The 26,607-nt window shown below is 43.8% G+C and overlaps 1 protein-coding gene across 4 annotated transcripts; it reads left to right on the plus strand.

The window, feature by feature from the left end:
* The first annotated feature begins 2,928 nt into the window (after positions 1–2,928).
* On the plus strand, positions 2,929–26,607 carry Adck5 (aarF domain containing kinase 5). Of its 4 annotated transcripts, XM_077686248.1 has the most exons (13): positions 2,929–3,054; positions 3,265–3,491; positions 3,601–3,664; positions 4,662–4,862; positions 6,482–6,622; positions 8,818–8,931; positions 13,014–13,145; positions 14,133–14,216; positions 18,585–18,666; positions 18,759–18,929; positions 20,783–20,960; positions 22,422–22,592; positions 26,327–26,606. In XM_077686248.1, exons 1-13 carry the CDS (start codon positions 3,034–3,036, stop codon positions 26,448–26,450), a joined length of 1,710 nt encoding a protein of 569 aa, XP_077542374.1. In that variant the 5' UTR covers positions 2,929–3,033; the 3' UTR covers positions 26,451–26,606. The 4 variants fall into 4 exon arrangements, with proteins under 4 accessions (XP_077542374.1, XP_077542376.1, XP_077542375.1 ...); XM_077686250.1 differs by lacking the exon at positions 18,759–18,929 and having other exon boundaries at positions 26,327–26,607; XM_077686249.1 differs by lacking the exon at positions 6,482–6,622.

The raw sequence follows: 26,607 nt of genomic DNA on the forward strand, positions 1-26,607 counted from the left end.
TTCCAGCGGCTGGGGTGACCGTAAGGTGGAACCTGGGAGTGCCTGGATCGTTTTCTTCTACACCTGTTTAATGAGGGAAAGCGTTGTATACTTTTATCCGTTCGAGTGTCTTCCTTTCCTTCTGTTTCTGGGGCTCCGTGGCTACTTGTTATACGGCGCGCATTGTCCAAAAATATGATGGCCATAGTGGCACACGTGACGAGACGAACCTGCCGCTCACATGTCAAGGCTTTCCGGAACCGATGTAAGCCTCGCAGAAATAATGGTCTATACAAACGTACCGCTTTTTACAAAGCACCGCCGGCTTATGCCGACGGGAGTCAGGAGAAAAAATGCCGTGACGAATTAGCACCGTCCCGATAAGAAGGCCGTAAAAGTCACGTCTCTGTGCTTTTGCTCTGATTAAATAATTCTGATTGCCCTGCTGCCGTTTTCTCCTGTATTAAACTTGGCCACTTTCGCCAGCCAAGTGAACACCAAATGATGTACCGGGAAGGCGTTCTTCCCAAAAAGTCGGTATTGCGCGAATGTCTGCGGTTCTCCCCGTTGTTTTTATCTCGCAGTCTCACCCTTTACGGATGCCCCACAAAAAGTCGGAGTAAGTAGAGAACGGGAGAGTAGATTTACGATACGGTTTGCTGTTCGTATAACAATCCGTGATTAAATAGCGCCTCGTTTTGCGCCATGTTGGTGAGTGACCCGCATGTCAAAGCGGAGGCAGAGTAGGGAGCATTTTTACGAATGAATTTGCGCGCAGTTTTTTCCGGTTTCCTGCATGCAGATAACAACACAATTGAACCTTTAAACTGTATCAACTACCCGGGGAAATTAAAATTATTTCCGTGTAAAGACATGTGCCTTCCTCTTTCCCCCTTTCGGACGCCCATGGACGTATTGTTGGGCATCACTAAAAATAAACTCCCGTTGCTCGCAAGATGTGCCGTTTCACCGGTTAATATACTGTTACGAGAATGTACAAAGACGCGGAACTGTAGGCATGCGGTAATCGGATGCCCCGCTTGCCTCATATAGGAGCGCCCGCATGTTCCTCTACAGCAGTCATACTTAACGATTGCGCACTGCAACGCTCAAGCAATACAGTAACGGCGGCATCCGTTTTTAATTGTTCACGCTCACCTATTGCTAATTAGGTGTGATAAATTCCCGAAGATCTGCAGGTAAGACAAATTCGCTTACCATTGTGGTTTCCTCAAATGTACACTTCGTTTTCATCCTCATCTTGTAAAATATTGCTGTGAAATATGCCGGTGAAACACCGTTACACATCTACAGGTTTTCTTGCAATAAAACTGTAGTTTAACGACGCCATTTCGCTCATTATTCACGATCATGCAAAACAGTATATATCAGGGACAAATTCCTACTATGAAGGAATTGGTGTGAATATGGGACGTGACGGCACGCTAACACTCAGGGACATTGCTGCTGAATATGTGCTCCTCACTGACGTCAAAGAAGGACGACACACCTTACCCTAGTTGAGGAGGTGAGGGATAGCGATTGCCCTCCTCCTCAAAAAGAGAGGGAGGCACCGCTACCCTCGAGAGGGGAAATCAGCATGTCCTTTCACTCCATTGATCCGCTTCCCACAATGAGTGGGAACCCCCTCCTCGCCCCATCCCTCTGGTCCGTGTGGATCCGAATGGCTCGCTCCTATACGGATTCAGCCTTTACACCCATCCCTCCCATCACTTGGTCATGGTACCCTCCAAGGACAATGTTATCACATGCGCCTCACTCAAGTCCACATAACCTAGGCCGCGGAAGAACTTGCACTTGTCATTACTCAAACTCCCCGCAACGATTATTAACCACAGACTTCCAAGCTGCCTGCCTGTCGTAGCCTCACCTACTACCTGGAAGCTCCTCAGTCAACGTGGCACCGGCCGGAAAATAGCCCTTGTGTGGGTCGACCCCGTGACGCTCCTGCCTAATGGGCAATAACTTTGCCACCAGCAAGCTACTCGCTTTCCTCACAGGCTTCCCAGGAAACATTGAGTTTCATTGCCCTGTCGCCGTACATTGCCCTGTCGCCAGCTGGTCCCAGTTGGGACCAGCTGGGACCAGTAGAGCCCAGCTGAGAATTTGGCCGTAAACTGCAGCTGGGACCAGCTACCATATTTTCTCTAGGCACATTCGCGGCCACATGTAAATACTGCCCTCACCCTGCAGCTACCCTGATCCTTCTGATCTTGAGAAGTGAATATAACCCATCGCCCTTCCACCTTTATTTAAACCCGTCCCCTCCACGAGCTGCGGAAAAACCCTTGACGACCAGCGCAGACTTGGAAAAGCAGCAATTCCTGGTCGCCAGGGCTGTGACAGCATGCCGTCACATGGTCTACTGAAATTCAATATTATCATGCTTCAATAAAAGTTTTAAACATCATTAGTAGCGACAGGGATAAATTTGGCGAACTGAAAGCATGTCTAACCTCTACGACTTGTTCGCCAACAAACAAAAAGTCGCTGTTGACAATTTAGTACGAGTGAAACGTACACCGTGCGAGAAGGCCTGAATACGTCGTTCTCTACGAACGACAAACGTCACGCTAAGATTATATGCTTCCATGTTGTGTGATGCGATACCGGTAGACGCCCTTCGCGTCGCGTCTAGGTGCCAGGAACACAGGAGGTCCGTGAGCTTTACCATCTCGGTGACGTAGACGTCTAGACATTTTGCATATATTTTTTTGCATTTGAACATATAGCAATTCCATCTTCGATCACATCGAGCCTTGCGTAACTGTCGAACGATTGGTTGTAGAAAATTGTCCTTTCAGAAATATTCCTTGCAGATCTCTCCAGAAATGATTACAATGGACCATAGAGTTTCATACTAATTTTGCCCCGCGAAAGAACGGTTGCAGTTTCGGTTTCATCAGTGAAACTAAACAAGCCAAGCAAAGCCAAAGCCATATGCGAGTGAAACCAGTAAAATGACCAACTTACGGGGAAGTTTGCAAAGTTGAAAGTTTCATATTACTTTGAACCTGTTGAGTGTTGCAGAAAATGATTTATCCGGTGCTGAGAGTAAGTAAGAATTGTCGTAATTTACCTCATTCCTGCGTACATACTGACTCAGTTTGTAATTTCGCACGAATTAGTGCTCTATCATGCATTTTCCCAGCTTTACGTGTAGCTTTCTTGTTCAAGCACTTTTGTTTGTTAGGGAATGCATAAATTGAATCGATCGCATGCGTGATTACCGATCACGCGCTCTGTTTTCACTCCCTGTCGCAGGTGGCACGCACGTGTTTTCATCAGAATGCTCTGAAACTACATTCTAATGGCCTTTCTTCGTCACCAGTGGTCAAGGTGCTTCCTAAAGCCGGGCATTGGAAAAAACGCTTTGTTTATGTACTTGCCGGAACTGCAGTGTCAGCACCAATTTTTTGGTATCAAACGTTGAGCCCACCTGACAAGCGCTTTGTTCGCACTTCAATTGGAGGACTGGTCCGATTTGCGAAGTAAGATGCACCTTTCCGATTTAGAGACAAGTTTGATACTAAGAAGCTTTGTTTCAGTGGTATGTTGGCAACGCTCACACCCAGTTAACTGTTACTGCCTTTGCATCAGGACACTGAAGATTGGCCTGACAATCTCCTGTGACTACTCATTCAGTGCCTTGGGATACACTGAGGCAAGTGGCAATTATATCTGTGCTGCAGCTTGTTCGCAAGGAAAAATATTTTTGTTTTGTGACCCTAACCAAGCAAGTTACACTGAGTATTTCATGCCACTGGAGTTGCATAATGCTCAAGTAAATAAATAAAAATAAATAAACAAAACACTTAAAATGAGGCAAAGGGTAAGAAGGAGCCAGGGCAAATGCTTGCCTACAACTGTTTGTTGAACCTTCCTACCTGTCCCGTTATAAGGACAAGAAAGAAAGGAAAGGCTACATGTCGTGTCTTCATGATAAAAAAAAAGCCTCATATGAGCCAGAGTTACAATTGGACTAGGTTTTTGCGCCCGTGTCAAACAGAAGTTAGATGTTTGGCCTGATACTCATTGTCAATGAAGTGTACAGAACACATACCAATACCATGTACTGATGACTGTATGTCTGAGCTGCCTTCAGGATGTTTTGCATGTTTTTCGTTTTCATGATAGTTCATTTCATAATAGTTCATTGTAGGAGGAGGAGGAATAAACATTTGATCGAGATGTCAATGTTGTCGGGTTGACCGTCAGGTGGGGGACCTCCTTAGTCCAGGAAGCCCTGCGTCTTGGCGGCATTCTAACTTCATCTAAAATGTATCTTATTGAGCAGTTTTTACATTTGGCATTTATTTTCTTTTTTTTTTCCCTAAAAGCGCCACAGCACTGAAGAAGGGGTATGTTTCAATAACAAAAAGGTCAAAGGGCAGTGCTTGATCTGTCCATTTATTTGATCTTGTCTTTTCAACTTTCTGTACTCAATAGGCCTTACCAATTGACCTCATGTTCCCTCTTGCTCAGGGAATCGAAAACTTGAGTTTATATTGGTGTCCGTGCTGGGACTAATAAATCTTTTACGATATCTAAACAAAATTTGTTATTATTTTTTTTTATGGTGTAAGGAACTTACAGAGGTCACTTTTGACCTGGGCGTGGCTTGAAGTAGCCCAATGCTGAGATGCAGTTTGGCCTTGCAGGGAACCGATGAGTACAAGGCCATGATGAAGCAGTGCCACCAGCGGAGTGCAGAGCGCATCCTCAAGGGCTGCCTTGAGAATGGCGGCCTGTACATCAAGCTGGGGCAGAGCCTGGTGGCCCTCAATCACCTCTTGCCACGAGAGTACATCGAAACCTTAGAAGTGCTTCATGACCGTGCTTTGGTGCGCAGCAAAGATGAGGTAAACACGTGGCAATATCTTGATGTTGGGAGTTGTCACTACAAACATGGTCCACTAATGGTCCCTTTGTTGTCCTTTTCCTGCAGGGTATATTGGATAGATTTAATGAATGCATAAACTTGCTCTGAGTGCAGCAACATGCAAGTGATTTGAGGGTCAAGGAGAACCGATCAGAGGCTCAGTAGTCGCTTGGCTGTCTTTTGATATATAGTGTGGAATATAGAATCATTGCCGTCCATCGGTCCCCCCATTCCTGCGAACACTGACGTTTGGGATTAGTGTTGTGCGTGAGCACGAACAAGTTGGATTGTCCACATGATCCACAGTGCAAATAAAACCAGCCTTTTTATTATATGGGAAAAGTTCATAGCAGTGTGAGCTGTTTGAACCTAAAATCACTCTGTTGTGTACATAGTAAGCTTACGTGCTATAGCTAACGCCATTGGCATATGCAAGGGGATGCTACGGCCTTTCCCAAAATTGTTGCGCCACACTCCGTGCAGCTTGTGTGCATGCTATAGAATACCAAATTTTATTACTGCCTGCCAATATTTAAGGTCTCTTGACTTTGGCGTAGGTGTTCAATTGCAGTGTAGCTGATGCAGCGGAACATTTCTGATACGTTCCACGTGGTACGCAGGAAAGACGGTGCGGCATCAGGAAAGCTAACTATGTCAACCAAATGTGCATGTCTTTTCCGCAACCTGTTCTTCGGGATGCCGCTTTTGTTTTACACTCTACAGACTTTGGCTTGATTTTCACTATATCGATGTCTTGTTTCATAACAATAGCAATCCAGCTTACAAACTGTGTTGTGCTAGACTACGGATGCATGTATTATTTGGTTGTGCAGCTGTTAAATATTATGATGAGAGCCTCTAGCTGTAGATAAAGCTAAACACACATTTACTAATATGGAACGTAGGATGGAGTAGCCTGCAAGCTGCAAAAATGCCCAGACTTTAAAAGGACACTCGGCTGTTGTTGCAGATTGCATGGGTTAGCTGCAACAATGATAAAAAGTGTCATGATGAAGCTGATGGGAGGATGAGCCAGTTTGGGGATTTCAAATTTTATCCCAACCTTAAAGGGGCCATGCAGACAAAACACAAGTTTGGTTCATTCGAAAGATTGCCTTGTTAGAATCATACTTACACCGCTTTTAATGTGCACTTCACTCAAATAAGCTATGTAATTAGGAAAAAAGGAAATGGCCATGCGACCCACTAGTCTATTTCTCGCAACAGAATCTATGATGTCATATGCCCAGCTGTGCGATTGGCTGAGGCTGGCAAAAGCAAATGCAAATTATGCAGGGCTTATAAGCTTGCTGAACGAGCTGTTTCCGCTTAATTTAGGGCACATTCTGTTTATAGCAGTAAGAATTGTGGGGTTAACACTGGAAGTTATGAAAGTACATGTAAACACAGAAGTACCGATGTGTACTGCTGTTGGTACTGCGCGCACTATGCTTGTATTAGCTGCACAGTACTGTGGCAATTAGCACCTAGCACTTAGCAATGCCCAATGCTGCAACTACGATTGTAACTTCAGTAATATTTTTAGGCTGTACGTGGCACAGTATGTGTAACATAGGCATTTATGTTTGTGCATTCCAGATCAGTGAACTGTTCCAGGAAGACTTTGGTTGCTTGCCAGAGGACATGTTCAAAGAGTTCAACCGCACACCAGTAGCAGCAGCCTCACTGGCTCAGGTTTTCAAAGCAAAGACCCATGAAGGCAATGATGTTGCTGTAAAGGTAATTATTTATTGCTGTTAGGCTCTTTGTGCAGAAACTGATTAAATTTTATGTAGACAGTCACACTGGGGACATTGTGGGGTGAAACCATCCTATTATACTGCCCGACCTGCTAAGTATTGAGATCTTATTGCAAAGTGTGTAATTCTTAGAGCTTGCCTACCTTTAAATTAATAGCAGGTATAATCTTATGATTTTTACCTGCTCCTGCATAAAACTTGTCTTAAAAAGTACGAACATCAGTAGCTTAGTGACTCATTATAGCGCCTTCATGTTGTGTTCGGTATAGCAAATTGTGTCCTAGCCAGGTGGTTCAGGTTGTTTTCCTAACTGAGCTAATGCATTAGCTGTCGCCTGATAAAAAGAGCTCAGTTACCGCCATTCGTTCATTAAGCTATTGTTGTTAACTGTTGCCATCTAGTGGGCTACGAGCATTGTGGCTGTGTTGCAGTTGCGTAGAGTGGGAAATATAGTATAGCTTTGAGGTGTTTTTTCTTGGTTACTCTGTTGATATCCCTCTTATTCAGAATTCCCAAGTGGGCTTTTAGCACCGTATGTCGCTAAGGCATAGAAATTTCGAAAGTCAGTCGATGAGACATCTTGGAATGTCTGAATATTAATGCACAAAGACTGGTTGTACTGGTGCTCGCAAGATTGCTGTTTTGAAGCACTTGACCAACCACTTTCCAGGAATTTTTTTCTTTTCGCTGCGGCAGGACAATCCTCTGAATATTTGTTAGGTGACATTGAGACTGCCTTGAACTATTTAATAATGGGTGAACTTTGGGAATAAATAAATGAGCAGGCATGAATAGATAAACAGTGGTATGCTGTGGCAGCCTTCGTTATATCGGTGTTACGATTTTCATAATTTACGCTAGAAACTCTGATGTGAAGCACAGCAGGGCTCAGTGTGAAAGTCTTCATAAAAACCAAAGACCATGCTGAGTTTGTTCTCTTTTGTCAGAATACTTTGTTGAGCAGCTGCTTATTTTGAAGTGTAACAAGTCGGGGTACTTAGTACTACAAGCAGCCATTCAGTGATGGCTTTCTCACAAAGGCTGAGGCAGCAATTTGCAAACACTGAGTCAGCCTCCCTTTCTTTTAAAAAAGGGTTTAGAAGTTGTGTTTATAGCTTGGTCAGCTTTAAGTAGAAAGGTCAGAATTTCGAGTAATTACAGGACGTTTCGCATCATATTTTGCAATTTTTTATCTCTGACATAGTATTTCCAGCATTTCTGAGTTGGCAGGTGTCTACTCTTAGGCTTATTTTGGGAAACGTTTAACAAGAATTACCATATTTTTGCAATTGTAAGCACCCCCCAATTCTAAACACCCTGCCGTATTTTCAGAAAAAAAATTTTGGAAAAGAAGTCTGCATGCGTATCTTAGCACCCTGTTCTCTATGCAACCATTGCAAGGTGGATTTCGGATGAGTGTTAGCGAGTCCAAGTTGATGTTGTCACCACGTTTTTTTATGAAGGGTTCAATTACCAACCCCTTCGACAGATTAGAAGACTACCTGCTGTGGGATTCAGAGCGCGGTGGCTCAAACAGTTCAACGAACTCGAATAGGAGAGAGGGTAACTGAGTAGCAGACGTTAAGTAGTTGGGTTCACTGTCTTTGCAAGTTTTTCTCATAGATGTTTGCCAAATGAAACATTATTCCTTGGTCCCGTCTCGTCAAGATACTATCACAAAAAAGTGAGTGTATGCAGGTGGGGGGGAAAGGGGTATTTATGTTTTTTGAATCAAAGCACCCCCTCTCCCTTTTGGCATCACGATCACGGTAAAAAGGGAGTGCTTAGAATCGAGTGAATCCGGTACTTATTGCATAATTGCATTAAAGCGCGAGACACATGGACGACTGGTGCACGTGATTCGCATGTGACTGATCGTTACGATTGAGCCTCCTCCGACCAGCGAACGACGCCAAAATCGGTCCTAACGATCAATCTTAACGACCAGTCGCATGTGAATCGCGTGCACCAGTCATCCATGTGTCTCGCGCTTATAAGCAAATTCATTAGTGGAATATGCTGAACTGGCATTGAGCTGTTTTGTGGTAGACAAAACTAGGAATAACAATGCGTTAACAATTCCATCTTACAAATAGTGGTATTAAAATTATAACTATTTCAGTGTGAACATCAATGTACTAGTAATGGTGGATTATTTGGTTTCTTTTTCTGCAGGCGCAGTACATTGACCTACAGCAGCGTTTTAATGGCGATATGAATGGCATCAGCATCTTGATACGAATTGTCAGCTGGATGCATCCAAACTTCAACTTTGCTTGGATTCTTGATGTAAGCAGCCATTTTGAATTATAAGTGGGATATGCTAGTGTGACTTCTTGCTCTAACTACATTAACAGAGCAGCTATGCAAAAAAATTTTAGCATCATCTCGGAGAGTGAATTGAACATTAATGCAAGAGTGGGGTGCTTGGTGGTGCATGTACAAACTAGCAAAGGCATTCTCAGAGCACACAGTTAGTTCCAACATAAAGTGGTGATAATTTTTTTATTTGACCTGGTTTTCACGCGGTTAACTGGTGGTCCTGCTTCATCCATGCCTACACCAACACAACTATACACATTCACTACACATACAGCTCCAAGCAGGTCTGATCCTGGCAGTACAAGGCAACGCAGTTTAGTGCCAGGAAAGTTTCTTCCAGCAAGAAAGGTGTGCCTTCCTCTCTCGCTGACGCCGCGTTATTTCACTCAGGAGGCTTCGCATACTACTGTATAAGCATTTCGCGTCTGGTGCATCCTGTGCTGTTGTGCTCAAATGTTTCAGAGGTTTGTTTGTTCTCTCCCCAGCAGCTTCTGACCTGCAGAAAGGGATTGCATTTGAAAGCATCCACTTTTCTTATTCTGAGTAGAACTTTATTTTGCTGAAGTAACACTGCACAAAGCACAGGTCTGCACCATTTTAATAGCATTCTGTTCAATGCCTGCTATAGTCAAAATTCATCTAGTAGAAGACCGCACTGGGAGATTAATGCAATGTGCAACTAAATCTTGCAGTCTTGAGAAGAATTCAATGTTTTTGCATCATTTGCAACAGTATGGCTTCTATAGCTTAGAATTTCTAAGGTTAGAAGACTTGGTTGAGAAATTGATGATTAAAGGGCAGATTTCTTTTTCCCCATCGGCAAGCTTGGTGCCCTAAAAACCTGGCTGTTACCACATTAACCCTATGCCAGCAAGTAAACTGTGAACCCCAGCAAGAACTGAAAGTAGAGTTAGTAGGCAAACTTTGTGGGCCATGTGACATGTGTCAGTTTCATTCCAGCTGTGGATAATGATGCTGTCACTCAGGTGCCTGGGCTAGAACTCGGCCACTTTGGTTCGATTGGAAGGTAGAGAACACAGAGGGCAGAGGTTGACATGTGATGAGTATAGAAAAGAGGATGTGCTCATGATACGCTTGCAACAATTTGATAGATCAGTATCTGTATCACAGTCCAGTTGTGAATGGTGGCCGGATACTAGTGGAATAGGTTGTATTAGTTCGTACTCATATTCTTATCTACCCGAAGGGCTGGAGGCCCTGCTGTTACAAGCAAGAATGCAGGCATGTTTCCTGGAGGCAACAGCTGTATTGCTGATGGTTGAAAAGTACAAAACCAATTAGAATAACTGCACATTTGGAGGCATGTTAAAGGAGCGAGTGAAAGTATAGCTCTAACAAACCTTAAAGGGGCCATGCAGACAAAACACAAGTTTGGTTGATTTGAAATATTGCCTCGTTAGAATCGTACTGACACCACTTTTAACCTAAACTTCGCTCAAATAAGCTAGATAATTAGGAAAAAAAGGAATGGTCATGCGACCCACTAGCTCATTTCCTGTAATAGAACCCATGATGTCATAAGCCCTGCTGTGCGACTGGTTGAGGCCGGCAAAAGCAAATGCAAATAAGGCAGGGCTTATAAGCTTGCCGAACGAGCTATTTGCGCTTACATTCAGGGCACATTCTTTTTATAGCAGTATGAATATTGGGGTGAATACTTAAAGTTACAAACCAACACATAAACACTGAAGCAGTTAGTGCGGCACTTTGCCGCACTAACCGCGGTTGCTTCTTTGTTTTTTCCACCTAGTGCTCAAATTGCCTCTCACTTCTCCAGAAATAATGCTTGCTAGTCAGTAATTATGCATCCATTACTTTAAAACTCGAGTGCATTTCCTCATTTTGGGCTGCCTGGATACCTTAGCATTCCATCACAATATGCAGAACTGTCTCCAGGTGCGTTTTGCTGCACGCAAAGAACTCCTCTTGTTACGTCATGTAGATTCTTGTTCTCCTGGAACCAGCTCATGCCTCAAAAAGCAATGCACTGCCTTTTGTGGCGTCATCAAAGTTTTCCTTGTGGTTTCTTATTAGCTTGCTTCATAACCTCCAGTGACCTTTTTCTTCGTTCTTTCTGCCATTCTAACAGTCTCTGCTTTTTTCACTTCCTTTTTGATGGCATCAATTGGTCTAGTGCAGCCATTTCATGCAGGATGTTCTTGAAGGAGGGGGGGGAGGGGGGATACGATGCAAAAATCTCAGCTTCCCCCACCTCCTTCCCCTACAGAAAGAAGCATTTAGTTTATTGTTCATTTTACACCTGATGAATCAGCTGTGCTTTAAGTTTTCTTTTCATTCATGTGATAGAAGACAGGAATTTTTTAGCTTATGTAATACTAAGAGTTAAAAAAGACCTTAGAAAAACAGTAAAAAAAAACAAGCCTACACTACCTTTTCTAACAAGACGCCGTAGCTTCCATCTTTTGGAACCTGCCGTGGTGGCTCAGTGGCTAAGGCGTTGCACTGCTGAGCACAAGGTCGCGGGTGGTTTGATTCCCGGCTGCGGCGGCCGCTTTTCTGATGGAGGCAAAAAGCAAAAACGCCCGTGTGTTCGAGATTTCGGTGCACGTTCAAGATTCCCAGGCGGTCAAAATTAATCCAAAGCCCTCCGCTACGCTGCACCTCATCGCCTGCGTTGCGTGGGCGTGTTAAACCCTACAATCAATCAACCATCTTTTGGAGCCTGTAAATTTTGATTTTGATGCAGTAGGGCAGCAATAGTTTTCTGCACAATAAAATGCTGAATTACATCAGTTCTGCAAATAGCATTAAAATCAGAATTATGGATCAAAACTTTACGTGAGGCTTGGCATCTCAAATTGACAATAATAGTGCACTAGGTGTGGACACTGGAATTTCAGCCAAAGAAATCGCTGACCAAAGTGTGCTGCCGTGGCAGCGCCATCTGTGCTCTGGAATAGACACCCCAAAGGTCGTCTATCAAGTCATCAGGCCATTGATGCGGAGGTGACTGTACAAATGGTGGCAGCAATAGTATAGCACACACAAACAGGCAACAAACTGTACATTATAAAACTGCACATAGGTAGGGTTGCCACCTTTCCCCGAAAAAAAAAACAAAAAAACAGGCCCTTCGGAGGGGGGGGGGGGGGGTATATACAGAATATTTCATTTCTGTTGAAAAAAGACGCCATGTTTTCGACATGCAGTGCCATCTATTGTATAGTTTTCTTAGAGATAAATCAACGTTCCGTTTGTACTGAAAGTGATTATTAACACAAGCCTATAGTAAGATTTGCAAGGGAGAAGTGCAGTGCTGACATTTTTGTTAGGCCCAAAAATGCTTGGGTAAGCTGTTCTAAAACTCATTGCATAATTTGTAATAACACATGGATTGTTGGGATGAGAACCCTTAGGAAATGAATAAGAATGTTCAGGCAGTTTCTGCACCTGTACGAGCAGCCTACAAGTGAAGGACCTTAACTGAAAATTTTTGCATGAAATGGGGGGCCTTTCTACCTGTTGTTGTGACACAGAGCATCTTTTGGTGGCCTACGTTGGTGTAGGTTAGCTTCTTGCGTACTACAGTTGCCTTCACTGGGCCGACAAGGAGCTAAAAGTCAAACTTAAAACTGTTTAATTCACGACGAGGTGATGAGCGTCATGAGGTTGCAGCGTACTGGGGAGTGACAAAGGCTCCAAGATGAGTGCTCATACCGGCAGCATGACAGCTCTTGAGCACTGCCGAAAATGCACTGGCTAACATGCACCCTCTCTCTCAGTTATATAGGCGCTGCATTTATTTATGCTCTTACCGTGCTTGGGTTGCTTGTTTGGCACCAACAACAGCACACATGCTTGTGATCTTTCAATCACCTTGATTCTATGGCCGTACAAGTTAGTCAGGATCTTGGCCTGAGGGGGTGGCCCGAGACTTGATGGCCCACCGTAGCTGTGCCTATGGCTGTGTATCTGGTGCTGAAATGGTGCAGATGGTCTAATCTTAGTGAACAAAGATTAAAAAAAGAGTTGGATGTTTTGTTCTCTTTCACTTTTTTCTTTTTCAGTATATTAGGTCATGCCTGGTAAAGGAATTGGACTTTGTGCATGAAGCTGGCAACATGGAACGCTGTGCTCGGGAACTAGCCCACCTCTCATATGTCTCTGTTCCCAAAGTTCACTGGAACAAAACAAGTAAAGTAGGTAAATACTGCAAAAGACAGATCAATATCATTTGCATGAACCACGGGCAGCTGACTTAATATTGATTTAAAGATCAAACTTTTTTTATTTCCTGATACAGTAAAACCTCATTACCTCATTACAACAAACACTGTTGCAAGAGGCGCTCGGTTATAAAAGACATTTAAAAACGGTTCGGTTGTTTTTTTTATGTTCGCCATGTTTGCAACATCGCAAACAAGAGACACGGTTACAAGAGGCCCTCCTTTACTAAGGACAACTTTCCTAGGTACCTGAATTAAATTTTTCACTCTTTAGTAGAGACATAATGGAAGAGGGGCCTTATAAAGAAGATCCTGTAGGAAAATGCATGAAGATGAAGCCTGGGCTTGCGTCCAAGAGACTGCAGAGATTCTAGAATCTTTTGAAGAGTTTGCGTCTGCTGATACCTTGTGGGCTTCGACAAGCTTACAGATCATGTGATCCTCACACAAGTAAATGGTGCCTTAGTGGATGAACCATAGGAGGAGGATGATGTCGAGGATATGGCAGTGCAGAAAGTGTCTGCAGTTGAGGCTGACGAATGTCTAATAGCCCTTGAACGGTATTGCCAGCAGCAGTAAGACTTGCAAAGTAAGGTACTTTGCCTGGAGAACTTTGGAAGGAATCAGCATTCGCTAAAGCTACTATGAATGAATTCTTAATACCATCCTGAGCAATTTCCTGTTGCCATGTTAAACACTCTGATTCTGATGTATGTAAAGGAATCTAGTCCACGTCCTCAGAATTTTTGTTACAGGAGACCTTGTTTGCGAGAGACATGTTTCCTTGGTCCCTTGAGTGTCTCTTGTAACAAGGTTGTACTGTATAATCATTCTTTACACTTGTCCTCCGGGGGTGTAAAAATGTAATTTTACTTCAATTCAATATAGCTGACTGGCATGTCAAGGGCTTAGTCAGTGATGAAGTTGGCATGTATTGACTCAGAGTTCACTGTCTTTCAGAGAGTGCTCACAATGGATTTCATTCATGGAGTCAAGATAAGTGATGTTGAAGGCATCAAAAAGCTGGGTCTTGATCTGGCGGATGTGAGTTACACATTTGATTCAGCTATTTGTTTGTTTTGTTTTGTTTTGTTTGATTTGTTTTGTTTTATCTTCCTGCCTACCTAACTACGTGAATTGATGATAGGCCCTTGTAGGAAAATTATTCCTTTACCACGCTGCTGTTCATTTATAACATCAGCAATATGAAACCTACGCCACATGTGTGCATGCGGAGTTGGCACCACATGAAGCCTGCCAAATGCTACAACATGCTGGATATTAATGTGCTGAAGATGTTGACACAAATGAAAAAATCCCCAAGTGGTTGAAGTTCATCTAAAACCCTACATTACGGTGTATCTCATAGCCCAGGTGTGCTTTGGCACATCAAATCACAATTTTAACATTTTTTCTTAACATACGTTGTGGAATATGTGGGGTTCTTGGGGGTGACCTAGCCAGTTCTCCAGCGTAGGCCACCAAGCTAGCTCCCGGCGTGTCAACCACGTGAGCCCTCACACCTATGGCAGCCCAGCAAGGTTTGCTGATACGAGAACACAGTAGGCGGTAGTGCCGAAGCACAGCCATTTATTTGCGAACTCCCAAAGCATGCGAACACAAAGCTCGACAGCGTTCACGAATCACGCCGTCCGGTCGTGATTGGGAATGGGAGGCAGTCACTCACGGCACGCGACAACAAGAGTCCCCACCAGAGATACATGTCCACCACGGCCGTGCTGTTCCGCCGATCTCACCCAGACAGGCTCTCCGATCTCACTCTCTTCTGCGCGCAGTCGTTTTCGCGGGGCCAGCAGTGGTGCCATCTATCGGGGCGCCGACGGACCAACGGAGCGCTGGACCGGCTTCAGCGCATCGCGTCTCTCCCTGAAGCGCGCTTCGGCTCGGGATCATGGGTTGCGGTTCTCCACGATTCCCACAACGTAAAGATGTACAGTGTTGACCATTTATAACGTAACCACTTATACTGTGGGACTGGATATAACGAAGGTTTTTCCGACCACCGGTTTGCCTCCCATACTGCTAAACGCTAAAGCATACCACTTAAAATTAAAATGCGGTTGGCCCAACCACTACCGTTTATAGTGTGGTTTCTAGGTGGGTCTGCTGATCAACCGGCGCAGCTGGGGCATTGTTTTAGGGTAGCGAGAAAGAAAGAAAAAAAGACAGAATTAGCCACCTGAAACAGCGTGCACGCCGTGCTCTCCTCGAAGTTCGACATAGAAAAGGAAAAAAATAGGCACCCTTTAGTTTCTGTGTTCCATTTGCACTCGCGGGATAACCACAACTGCCTTTGCTTGACGCACCTCGGAAGATAGTGAGACCCCCCCCTCCCCTCGCGTGCGGTAAGTTGTTTCTATTAGAACGTTGTGCAGATAAACAATTGCCCTTTTTTCTTTTTGAACATTTGGAGATAGTGAGCCACGACGCCGGGGGTTTACACTACCTGTTCAAAAGGCTGATAAGCAACTGCCTTCAGCATCGCTAATGCTAAGCAGGGTAAAAAAAAAAAAAATCCCGCTTGCATTCTTATCACATTGTCCTACAGCACCCACTCATAGACAATAAGAAACGCAGCCGTGCTTTCTCAAAATAAAAACCCAAACAAGATAAAGCCACGTGCGCTGTTTGTAAGACTGCACTTGCAAATCGCAAGTAAGACCCCGCAGCAGCGGCTGATGTGAAAAATAAAAAACTCGAAATAAAGATTGTGCCTTTTTTTTAAGTGCCGTGCGTTTGAGCGATGATAAACAAAGAATTACTTGAGAGGTAGGTAGCAATGTGGCTAGATTCGCACACGTTTTGTTTATAGTGCGGTACCGCTTATACTGCGGATTTTCGCGGCTCCCGCGGCATACGTTATAAGTATATATACAAATAAGCAAGTTTTGATGGAAGGGGTAGCTAATAGCGCTTCTAGTGTCACAAATAATTTCTTCACATCTCAGCCGTATAATTGTTCCATTTATGTGTGTTTCTAGGAGAAAAACTGTGGCAGTTTGCCTGGTTAAAAAAGCCCTAAAACAAGTTTCATTAAAATTCTGGTGTGAACTCTTTCGTTACCGCGCCTATTGAAAATCGTTCAATTTGAACGATACCTTGGGAGCCCCTTTTCATGGCGTTCCAGGTATTTTTGAAACAAGTAGAGGTATTAGGAGTCAGCTCAGAAAATTCCCTTTCGAAATTAGTTTTGTTTTTATTTTTGCAACAAAAACGGGATTTTTGACACGCGTTTGCGTCACTCGGATGTGGAAAAGGGGCGTGGTCATCGCGTGTCACTGTTACCAAAAAAGAAGGTGTGCCACTCATAATTACTCTACATCAATGTTTGGTTTTTGTTATCAGGGCACGAATGGTGACTCAGAAGATGATTTTCAATGATCAGGTTTGCACTCTGGCAGTAATAATTTCTGAAATCGGCTGAAAATATCAAGCAGTGCTTGGTTGCAGAATTATTTTATGATTTTAGGCAGTTTTATTGTCTTTGAGCATATTGTTCTAAGTCGTGTTGTAGTTTTACTTACCACAGGACCATTCACAAGCAGTTTACAACAGTTTCGGTTTCGTTTCTGCCTTGCGACATTTATATTTGGTGCTACTACACAGTTACCCGACTTCAAGCCTATCTGCCGTGGCGCCTTCAGTGTCCGCTATTGATTTTTGAAAAAAGCATGCCGCTCCTGATTTTACTCCACCTTAACCCGATTTCTGCAATAAGAACTTCCGATGCAAGTCAAAAGATAACACCCAGTCGCCATATATCAGTTCCGGCAAAGAGAGCACTTCAAACCGGCCTTGCTCACCGCCAGCTGTTCGCCGGCCAGTTTCGTTTCCATATGAGGGTATCTCCGCAGGTATACTGTTGCTTTTTAGTAGAACCGTGTATTCAGAGGGAGTCTCCAGCAGGTTTGGTATTATTTCTTTTCGGAATTGTTAGGTGACTCTGCAATGCAGGAGGCTCATAGTGCTGAACTCTTTCATCATGCAATAGCTACTCGGCGAAAGTTTACAGGGCATGATTCTAGCGCATCGCACCTCATTCCTGCAAGCAGGGCTACAATACTGAGTCAGAAGGTGATAATAAACCACAAGGTTATGTTTTAAGAGATAACTGAGTGAATCTCAACGAGCATCAACAACCGAGTTTCGTTTTCAATCCCATGCAGATTTTTCCGCATTGCGTGCTTGTCCCGAATACTGTGCTGGCCGTAAATGCAAGTCAGTCATTGACAAAATGTTTCTATGTCATGTGGGGACAAATTGGTGCCTCTGATAATGTCAAACCGCCAGATTTCTTCCAGGGGACCACCCAAAATTGCGAATTTGGAAATGGAGGTTGGGCTTCACCGCATGGGGCGGGCACCACGCGTGCTAACATTTTTTTTTTATATCTGAAAAGCTTTTTCGTGCAAGTCAAAATTTTTCTAGTGTATGTTTTTGAAATGTTTCGCCACAAAATATGTATTCAAAATTTTTCTACTATCGGTAGTTTGTTACACAACTCCTTTTTATCATTTTCTACAATTACTTTCATTTTCTACAATTACTTGACAAAAATTTTGATTTTGATATTTTTGTTTTGCAACTATGATAAATGAAAACATTTAAAAGACTGGTGTTGTTGGAAAGGGTGTTAAATCATCTGTATTTTGTGTTGCTGCAATTAGTGCCTAACCAATATGCTTAGCAGGAAAAAAATGTTTTCTTAGACCCCTAAAAATCGGTCAATCGGTCAACGAAAGAGTTCATTCAGTAATAAGGTTTATTGTCTTAATCTGAATCTGCTGAGGATCCCTGCACAATGAAAGATAAAAAATTGCCTTTCTTCTTAGCTCATTGCCTCTTTTGCGTGCATTTTCCACCGCAAGAAAGGCAGAGGGGCTGCTGAACTGTGAAGCTCTGTCCTTATGACCCTGTGGTCGCTCACAGCACTGCCTTTTTTCCTTTCTGTAAAAAGCTGCGGAGGGGAAATTTTGTAAAATGGTTGTCATTTTGAAATGACGTGGAATTCGCATGAGAAAGACATGTCTTCCTTGGTTTAAAAGTCCTGTGTGCATGTGAGAGCTGTGAGAAAACACAGACATCAGAATCAGAGAGGAAACACAGACCCCAACATAATAAGGTAGTTTTAAAAGAAAGAAAAAAAGAAACGGTAGAAAGGGGTGATAATTTTAATGCAAACTTGTGACTAGCCCGTTATACATTTGGCTGAGATGTTTGTGACCCTATAAGGTAAGAACTGTATGTTTATTTCACATGATCAAAAAAATGTCTGGCTAAATTTAGAAGGGTGCATTTTGATTTCAGTTTGCAGCATGTATAGCTTCTTGTCTGTGTTTTTTGTGTCTTCAATTGGTGAAGTAATGCAGCAGCTTTCATGGGCGTTTACAGGTTGACCGAAAAATGGTGTCGGCATTTGCTGAGCAGCTGTTTCACACCGGATTTGTCCATGCAGACCCACACCCTGGCAATGGTCAGTTATGTACATTTCTTTGGGTCTTTGGGTCTTTGCCTTTCACTGATGTGTTTACTTTGCTTTACATGCCTTGTTCGGTCACCTTGCAGTGTTTGTCTGTAAGGGAAAGAACAGAAGCGCCCAGATTGTTCTTCTGGATCATGGACTGTACGAGTACGTTTCCAAGGAAAACAGGCGGTCGCTGTCCCAGCTGTGGAAGTCCATCATCATGAATGACCGTGCGGGAATGAAAAAGTACTCACTTGAGCTGGGCGTGGCTAGTATGTAGCACTTCTCTTTGGATGTATTGAAGGCTAGAGGGCATGTTTTATACAAGTCATTGTTAGTGTTTGTCTGCCATGTCATAGATCCTTCGTATTAAATATTTCTAAGTGGGCCTTTCCTTTAGTCACGTAGCACATAATCAGTATACCTTGGAACCAGTTCAGAACTTCATGACTGGAATTATCTTGTGAAATGTCAAGTACACTTCATATGTGTGTGTAGCTCTTTCTTTGCCATTGAAAATGGATTAAATTTTAGATGTATTGGGCAAAACTAGAGGTGTGAAAATATTCAAAATTTTGAATACTTCATGAATAGGGTGTGTGCTATTCAATCCAATTTTCAGTGCAGTTTTACTGTTAGTATTTGAAGTTTTGGCATATTCAAAATTTCTGTATAGGGGAGCACTAAAAGTTGGCTCTGCCGCATGACCACACTCACCACACAGCATGTTTCTTCAAGTTGGCTTTTTCGCACGATGTTGAATCTGTGGATCAAAGCCTACCACATGTAAGCCTTGCGCAAAACAACTTTGGTGTTTGCTAGCTGAAGTAAAATGCTATTATGTAAACTTTATAATGCTATATATGTAAACTTTATAAACTGAAAAGAAGTTCCCCGTGACTATATTGGCATGAGTGAGGAACCAAGAATGATTAGTTGTTGGCAATACTTGTGGTAGGGTCATCCCAGCCACTGGCAGGCCTAGCCTCTTTTTATTTATTTATTTGTTTGTTTGTTTGTTTGTCGATTGATTGATTGATTGATTGATGGATTGATTGATTTATTTATTTATTTATTTATTTAGTTATTTATTTTCACCGCCTGGGAATCTTTAACGTGCACCGAAATCTCGAACGCAGGGGCGTTTTTTGCTTTTTGCCTCCATCAGAAAAGCGGCCGCCGTAGCCGGGAATCGAACCCGCGTCTTCGTGCTCAGCAGTGCAATGCCTTGGCCACTGAGCCACTGCGGCGGGTGGCAAACTTTCGTTATGCCAGTGGTGTTATTTGTGCAGTTACTGGGCGCTATAAACTCTAACTGCACATATTCTCACTAGGATGAAGGTAGCTTACCTTGAATCTCCGTGCTTTTTTTCAGACTTTTTTTCCAAGTTTTGAGATGGAAGTTTGTGGTGTTCACACAATTTTTTAACGTTGCTGTTCTCCATCACTGCATCCATTTTCTCAAGCAGATTTTTGTGTAGCACAGTTTCGCATGCTTCTAGAATGCAGGCAATGTTTTGGAGAAGGTAGGTTACATTTATTCTGAGCCACATGTTCTGTTTTGGGCAGACACAATTAAGTCATTTTGTTCCAAAACCACAAAGTATAAACTTTGGGGTGAATGCAGGTATTGTGTGACATAGCTATGATAATATGAGCTATAAGGGAGCTGGTAGAGCTGCTTGTAGTTGCTTCATTTGTTTTATTTTTGACTTTGGCATGTGTGAGGCACACTGTTGCAGTACCTAGCTTTGAAAACAAGTACCTCCAGTTAAACAGGAAAAATTGTGCCATAGATGTGCATCATGTGTCCCTTTGTAACAAGACAGTTTGCTTACACAACCTAACCTGGTGCATATGTTTAACGTGCAGTTTATGTTAAGGCTTTAACAGGTGTTGTGGGTCATACTATTTGCAGTTTGCCACGGCTAGGCCAAATGTAGCGTTAGTAATGGCTTCTGGTCTTGTCTACAGTAAACAGCCACCTTACCCTGAGCTATGCTTTGGTTTCTGCAGAGGAATTCGGCTATAAGCTCAAGCGGCCTGGTGAATGGTCGTCTCTTTGCTTGAGCCTAAAATAGAGCGCTTGGGTGATGTGTGAACTGGGTTTCCATTCTCGTTGCAGATTACCCTATCTTCTGCGAGATCCTCATGCAGCGGCCTCTGCAGCGGCAGACCTTTCGCCTGCGCAATCAGCTGTCCAGCGAAGAAGTGGCCTACATGCGCACTATGGTGCAGAGTCACTTTGATGACGTCATGGACTGCATTCGCAGTCTTCCAAGGCCTATGCTGCTCGTGTTCAGGTAGCCCGAAATCACTTTCTGCAGCTTGCATCGGGCGGATCAAAAAACCTAGAAAAGTGTGGACGTATATCATAAGATATTGCCGTTCACCTGAGGTGCTATCTTTCTCTGACATTTTCTTTGTATTTTTATTACTGGGTTGGCTAGTTAAGCTCTTTATGCATTATGATCGAATACTGGGTGTTATGGTTTTAATTACTAACTACAAACGTTAAAGCACATCATTTTACGGCAGTTCAACTATTCACATGCTCTGTATGTGAAATACCTTTACTAAAACCGCCAAAGGGGGCTGGGCGGGATGGGTGCCTCCATTTGAACCCTGCGGTCAAGGCTACGAAAGGCTTTAGTTTCACTGTTAGCCATTGCAGAGGAGTAATAATTGTTCTTTTTGTTTGGAAATGTTTTAAAATGGTGTGGATTCCCTTGACTTGCTGCTGTTCAATTCTCATAGACAGCAGCTCGGTTATCCTCCTCTCATAACCCCAGGTACGATTTGACCCCTGTCCCTCTTCGAGAAGTTCATGCGGATACCCATGGGTGGGAGTCTCCTTTAGATTTGCTGTTGGCATGGGTGTGTTTCCATGGATGTGTGGATGTTAAAAACAAACTCTGTGCGATGTTATTGGTAGGATTTAATCCTTAGCCACGGCCGCAGGAATTTATATTCAAGTTTTGTGTGCCCTATTATAAAGTCCGGGAGACCGTAATGTAATTTCTTCTGGTTTGCAGGCTTGACTCACCTCAAAATGTCGTTTTCAAAAATTTACAACACGGAAGTAGAGTAAAGGCAGCATTAGCTGGGTGTTCATAGATAGGTTGAGCTAAAGGGCCATATTGTGTTTTAAAAAAAAACAGGTTTATTAAAAAAAGCGGGTTATATAAATAAGAAAATTGTGCCATTAGGCAGTGGTGCTGCAGAGGGAGGTGCACAGGCCAAACGGCGCCTCGCCAAACCACATTTGATCCCAGAAGATAAGACAATAAACTTTCGCATGATAAAGCATGTGGATGTGCATGGTGCCTCTGCATGGCTGGAGAGTGTGAAAAGGTTGACGAGACTCCTCCACAGGATTGCCTGAGGGCCCACAGTGCAGTGCATGTGCATGCCAAAGTGTCTTGGGCTGGCCAGGAAGTGGTAACGGTCTGCAGTGGCAAAAAGACAGGAAGTGTTTGGAATGGGTATGGAGCTACAGGAGCGTGCAGCTTCACCCTTGAAAGGAATGCTTTTCATGATTCATGTACTAGAAAGCATTTTCAGGCAAAGGTCAGCCATCCTTTTTTTCTTTTAACCTGTGCCAGTATTAATTAAAATGGCATAATTTCTATGATTGCGATCGTGTCCTGACTGTATTTACTTCCAACATGCGGTGCAGAGGGGAGAAGTACTGTGTGCACGTGAAGTGTTTCAACCTCGCACATTGCTGCCCTTCTAAGCGTAACTTCTGGTGTCCTTTTCAGAAACATCAACACTGTGCGCTCCATCACAAAGAATCACGGGCACCCCATCGATCGGTTCACTTTGATGGCGCGCATTGCCACCAAACGACTCAGCTCAAATCTGGAGCATGCTGGGCTGCTGGTCAGGCTGCAGTACTGGTGGAGCCAGGTGGTGTTTGAATTTAGGCTCAGGTAGGTGGGCAATTGAAACATTTCCCATTCCTCTCAGAAAATGTGCCTTTCCATGTGCCTTTCCAGAAAATGCTCATTTTCAATAATCTCACGTCGGTGTCAGGAATGTTCATTTTTCTGAATTTCTCATTGGCACACGCTGTGAAGCCAATTAATTCATTTGTATACCTGAATGTCTACAAGAAAGAAAGGATGAGTGACTGAAGCAAAGGTAGAAGTGAACCTTAAAAAGGCCATGAAGATAAAATGAAAGTTTGGTTCATTCAAAAGATTGCCTCGTTAAAATAACACTGAAACCACTTTTAACAAAGACTTCACTCAGATAAGCTACATACAATGAGGAAAACAGAGAATGGACATGGGACTCGCCAGTTGCTTTCCTGCACTGAACTTATGACGTAGTGTGGGCCGCTTGTTACGATTGGCTGAAGCCGAAAAAATCCATTGCGAATAAAGCTGGGATTATAAGCTTGTGAATAGGCTATATGTGCTTGAATTTAGTGCATATTATTTTTATAGCAGTAAGAATGGTGGTGTAAACAATGGAAGTTGCAAACAAACATTATACATAGCAGCAGTATGCTTGCGATGGAGTGGTCAGCTCTGTTTAAAGAACTTAGAAGGAGGGTTGCTCCGCATGCCTCTTTGGGCGATGTTATTTTCCCTAAAGACCATTGCATCACAAGGAGAGCCATTTTGCACTAGATCCTCCTGTTTTTGGGGGACACAAACCTTAGTAACTCCTGGTGATTTCCTGCACATAGCGCTCAAAAGGTGTTTATTGGGTAAGCAATTGCCAGTATACCATGTAAGGCTAGGTCCACCTGTTGATAAACAACATCACCACCACCACGAGCGAGTAAGGCACTATATGCCGGCCGACGCTGCTTAACACAGCCGTCAGGTGCCTTGAGCTCGTCTGACATGACATTGGCCAACAGGCATAAGTCACACTGCTACTTACGTGACCCTGTTTTCAAGTTTCAAGTCATACCCAGTGCTTTACAAAACAATTACTGTCAGCCATAAGAAAAACAAATTTAGGGAAGCTTGCATTCATGCGCAAGACTTCAATGGCAAAGCTGTTCCAGGTGAGCATTGCCGGACACATATTCAAGTTTCAGTATCATTGTTTATTTGCGTAGTTGCAGTGCTGGTAATCATCGTCATATCATCGTAATCGTCGTCAAAGTCATCCTCAGCATTGTACACTTCCACCAGCTCTTCGTCATCAACCCGAGGCAGTGGTGGCGGGATCTGCAAGTTGCCTCGGGAAGGATTGGCACACTTGTAGCCGCCTCTCCAATTATCCATAATGGCGTCTAGAGAATGTGACGGCCGCGGTGAACTCTCCCAAGCAGGGTGTCTTTTCATCTTTAGAACATGCACTTTTTTTTTTTTGTCGTTGTTGCTAAAACCACTGCACGAGCCGGGGACTTGACGGCCGCCACGAGGCACATGCTCACAAGCGGTTGCCATTTTCTCTCTCCTCAAAGTTTTTGCCTTCTTTTTTTTTGTTGTTGTTGCTAAAGCCACTGCGAATGCCGAGGACACTCAGGAGGCACGTGCTCACGAGCGCTAGGCACTTTCTTGCTATTTTTTCCTCCAATGGCGAACTTATGGCCAGTAACAACAGCTCTGCTGTTAAAATACCGCTGGTACAAGTCCGGTCAGAAGCAAACAGAGTGCAAACAATTTGAGTGGTATTGCTGCGCCATCTAGGGTGGCAGACAGTAAGTAACTAAAGTAACCAAAAAGGCAGTTTTGCAGGTAGCGGCAGCCTCAGTCAACATGCTAACTTTAATTTATATACCTGCTCACAATACGTCATTTCTGACGTCACAAAACATACAATGCAGCGGAAGAATTGAAATTTTGGATTTCTCAGTGAAAAAGGCATTTTTCGCTGCCAGGCACTAAGGGTACGTACTATAAAATACCAAATGTGCTGAATAAAACAAACTTGTGTTTTGCCTTTATGGCCCCTTTGGAAGAATAAATTGGCTGCACAATCTGTATACCGCCTTAATTGTCGAGGATATTAATGTTTCTCCAGTGATTGTGTACTGCTGTAAGTAGAATTCCAATAGAGTGGAACCTTGATAATACGACTTTCAAGGGACCGCGAGAAAGCGTCGTATGATCGCGGTGTCGTACGACCGAGGTGCGGGTAAATGCCGGCCTAGTAGACGGTCTCACGCGACAGGCGGCTAAGAACTTATTTAAACTACTACATTTAGCGGGTTCTCGCGTTCTTGCATTATTTGCGAGCCTTTAGCTGAAATCCCAAGTTAAAAAAGCAACGCCTTTGTTGTGCCCCCCTCCCCTCTATGGTGTTCAGATAGCCCGCCAGTCTAGCGCCGCGCGCTATGCGATATAAGGCCGACGTGGTCGAGCAAACTGACAGAGGAAAAAGCGAGTGTGAAACTGCCAAGGCCAAGCGAAACGAACAATAGTACAAGGCGGAGATTAACAAAAAACAGCATTGCTGTACATGGAGACATCCTTTGAACAATCCCGTGCCATCGCTATAGGGTCATAGTGCTCAACACATAGCTGTTTTCATTTCCCACAAGACCCAGCAGCGCGAAATAGATTAAAAAATTCAACCTTCGCGAGTAAACCGTGTTGCGGCGAATATTATAGCGTTGTCTTGCTACAGTGGTTTGCTGCGGCGGCCAGCGAGGGACCCAAAATGGCAATGCCAACAAGTATGTGTCTCCCCCTATTTCCTCCTGTATTTTGCTCCACCCTTGCGGCTGACACACGTGAATTGAGGTACTCTAGCAAAGAAAAGAGCTGAGTGACAATGCGACTTTTGATAATCAGAGAACGGAGATATAGGGAGAAAGAGCGTCGTGAAAGGAAGAAACTTGGATCGAGCGAGCGGGGAAAGTGGCTGTCCGGTCATCGCCGCTGTGCTTCCGCACTCGTCGGAGGCTCAACGGGAACTTCGAATTCACGCGCCACCTGACACCTGAACTTCGACTTCTCGCGGTTGACGCGTTGGCGTACTGCTGCTGCGTGGGGCCGTCGCAGGTGAACTCCCACTCACGAGTACCCGCCTGCTTGTTTGCGTCTGTTCAGTTAGTGGTCTGACTGGCCTGCGGACCTTTGCACATCAAGCAGCGTCAAACGGGGGTTAAGAATAAAGAAGGTCAGGACGAGGTGGCGAAGCGGTGTAAAAGATGGGAATAGCGCCGGTTTATCCGCGCCAGGGTCCGTCACATGAAGCGGGCTGTGTGCACCCGAGCATCATATCATTGGGGTTTTTAATGCATTGCTTCTATGGGGACTTTGCCGGGACTGCGGTGATCCGTCGTAAGAAGCGGGTCGTCGTAAGTCCGGGGGACGTAATAGTGGGGTTCCACTGTACTTCCAACTTTATATAGTTGATTTCGGTGAGGGCAAGCGCACAATTGAAGGGGTACTTTAAATTGTGTATCTGACATTGAAGGGAAATCAGCACACTCATGTTCTTGTTTTCGGAATGATAATATACCTCCAAAATTGTTCACCAAAAGACTTTTGGCCATTTCAAATATGTATTGACAAAATTTGTTCAAATTAGGTCACCACATAAATTACAATTTGGCAAACATTGCTACTCTGCGTATTAAAATTGTATTGTTTATATCAGCTTAAATTGGGTCAAAAAATGGTAATACTTGCCACAAATTGGGTTGGGAATAAAATGTTGCCTGTTCCTTGTCCTCTTTTTTTCTCCCTTCCAGATTTGAGTACTGGCATGTGCGACTGTCGCTGTTGTACATGAATTTATTGCTTCGTCTCCGAGGCCCAAACAAGGACATAGAATATTTGATGACAGTGCTTTCTGGAGATGCGTCTGCTCTGTAGTACACAAGTGCCTGTATCGAGGGTGTTACTCTACCGCAAACTCACAATGGCAGTGCAACAGCTGGCTGTGCAACGAATACTGCTTATTTGTGTGGGAATTGCCCTGAATAAATGTGGTGCATTGCTGCTATGTTTCCTTGGGGGAACCAAATCACAC

This window comes from Haemaphysalis longicornis, unplaced genomic scaffold, assembly GCF_048455015.1.
Source record: "Haemaphysalis longicornis isolate Haplotype H1 unplaced genomic scaffold, Haemaphysalis longicornis Haplotype H1 scaffold_1, whole genome shotgun sequence".
Taxonomy (NCBI): domain Eukaryota; kingdom Metazoa; phylum Arthropoda; class Arachnida; order Ixodida; family Ixodidae; genus Haemaphysalis; species Haemaphysalis longicornis.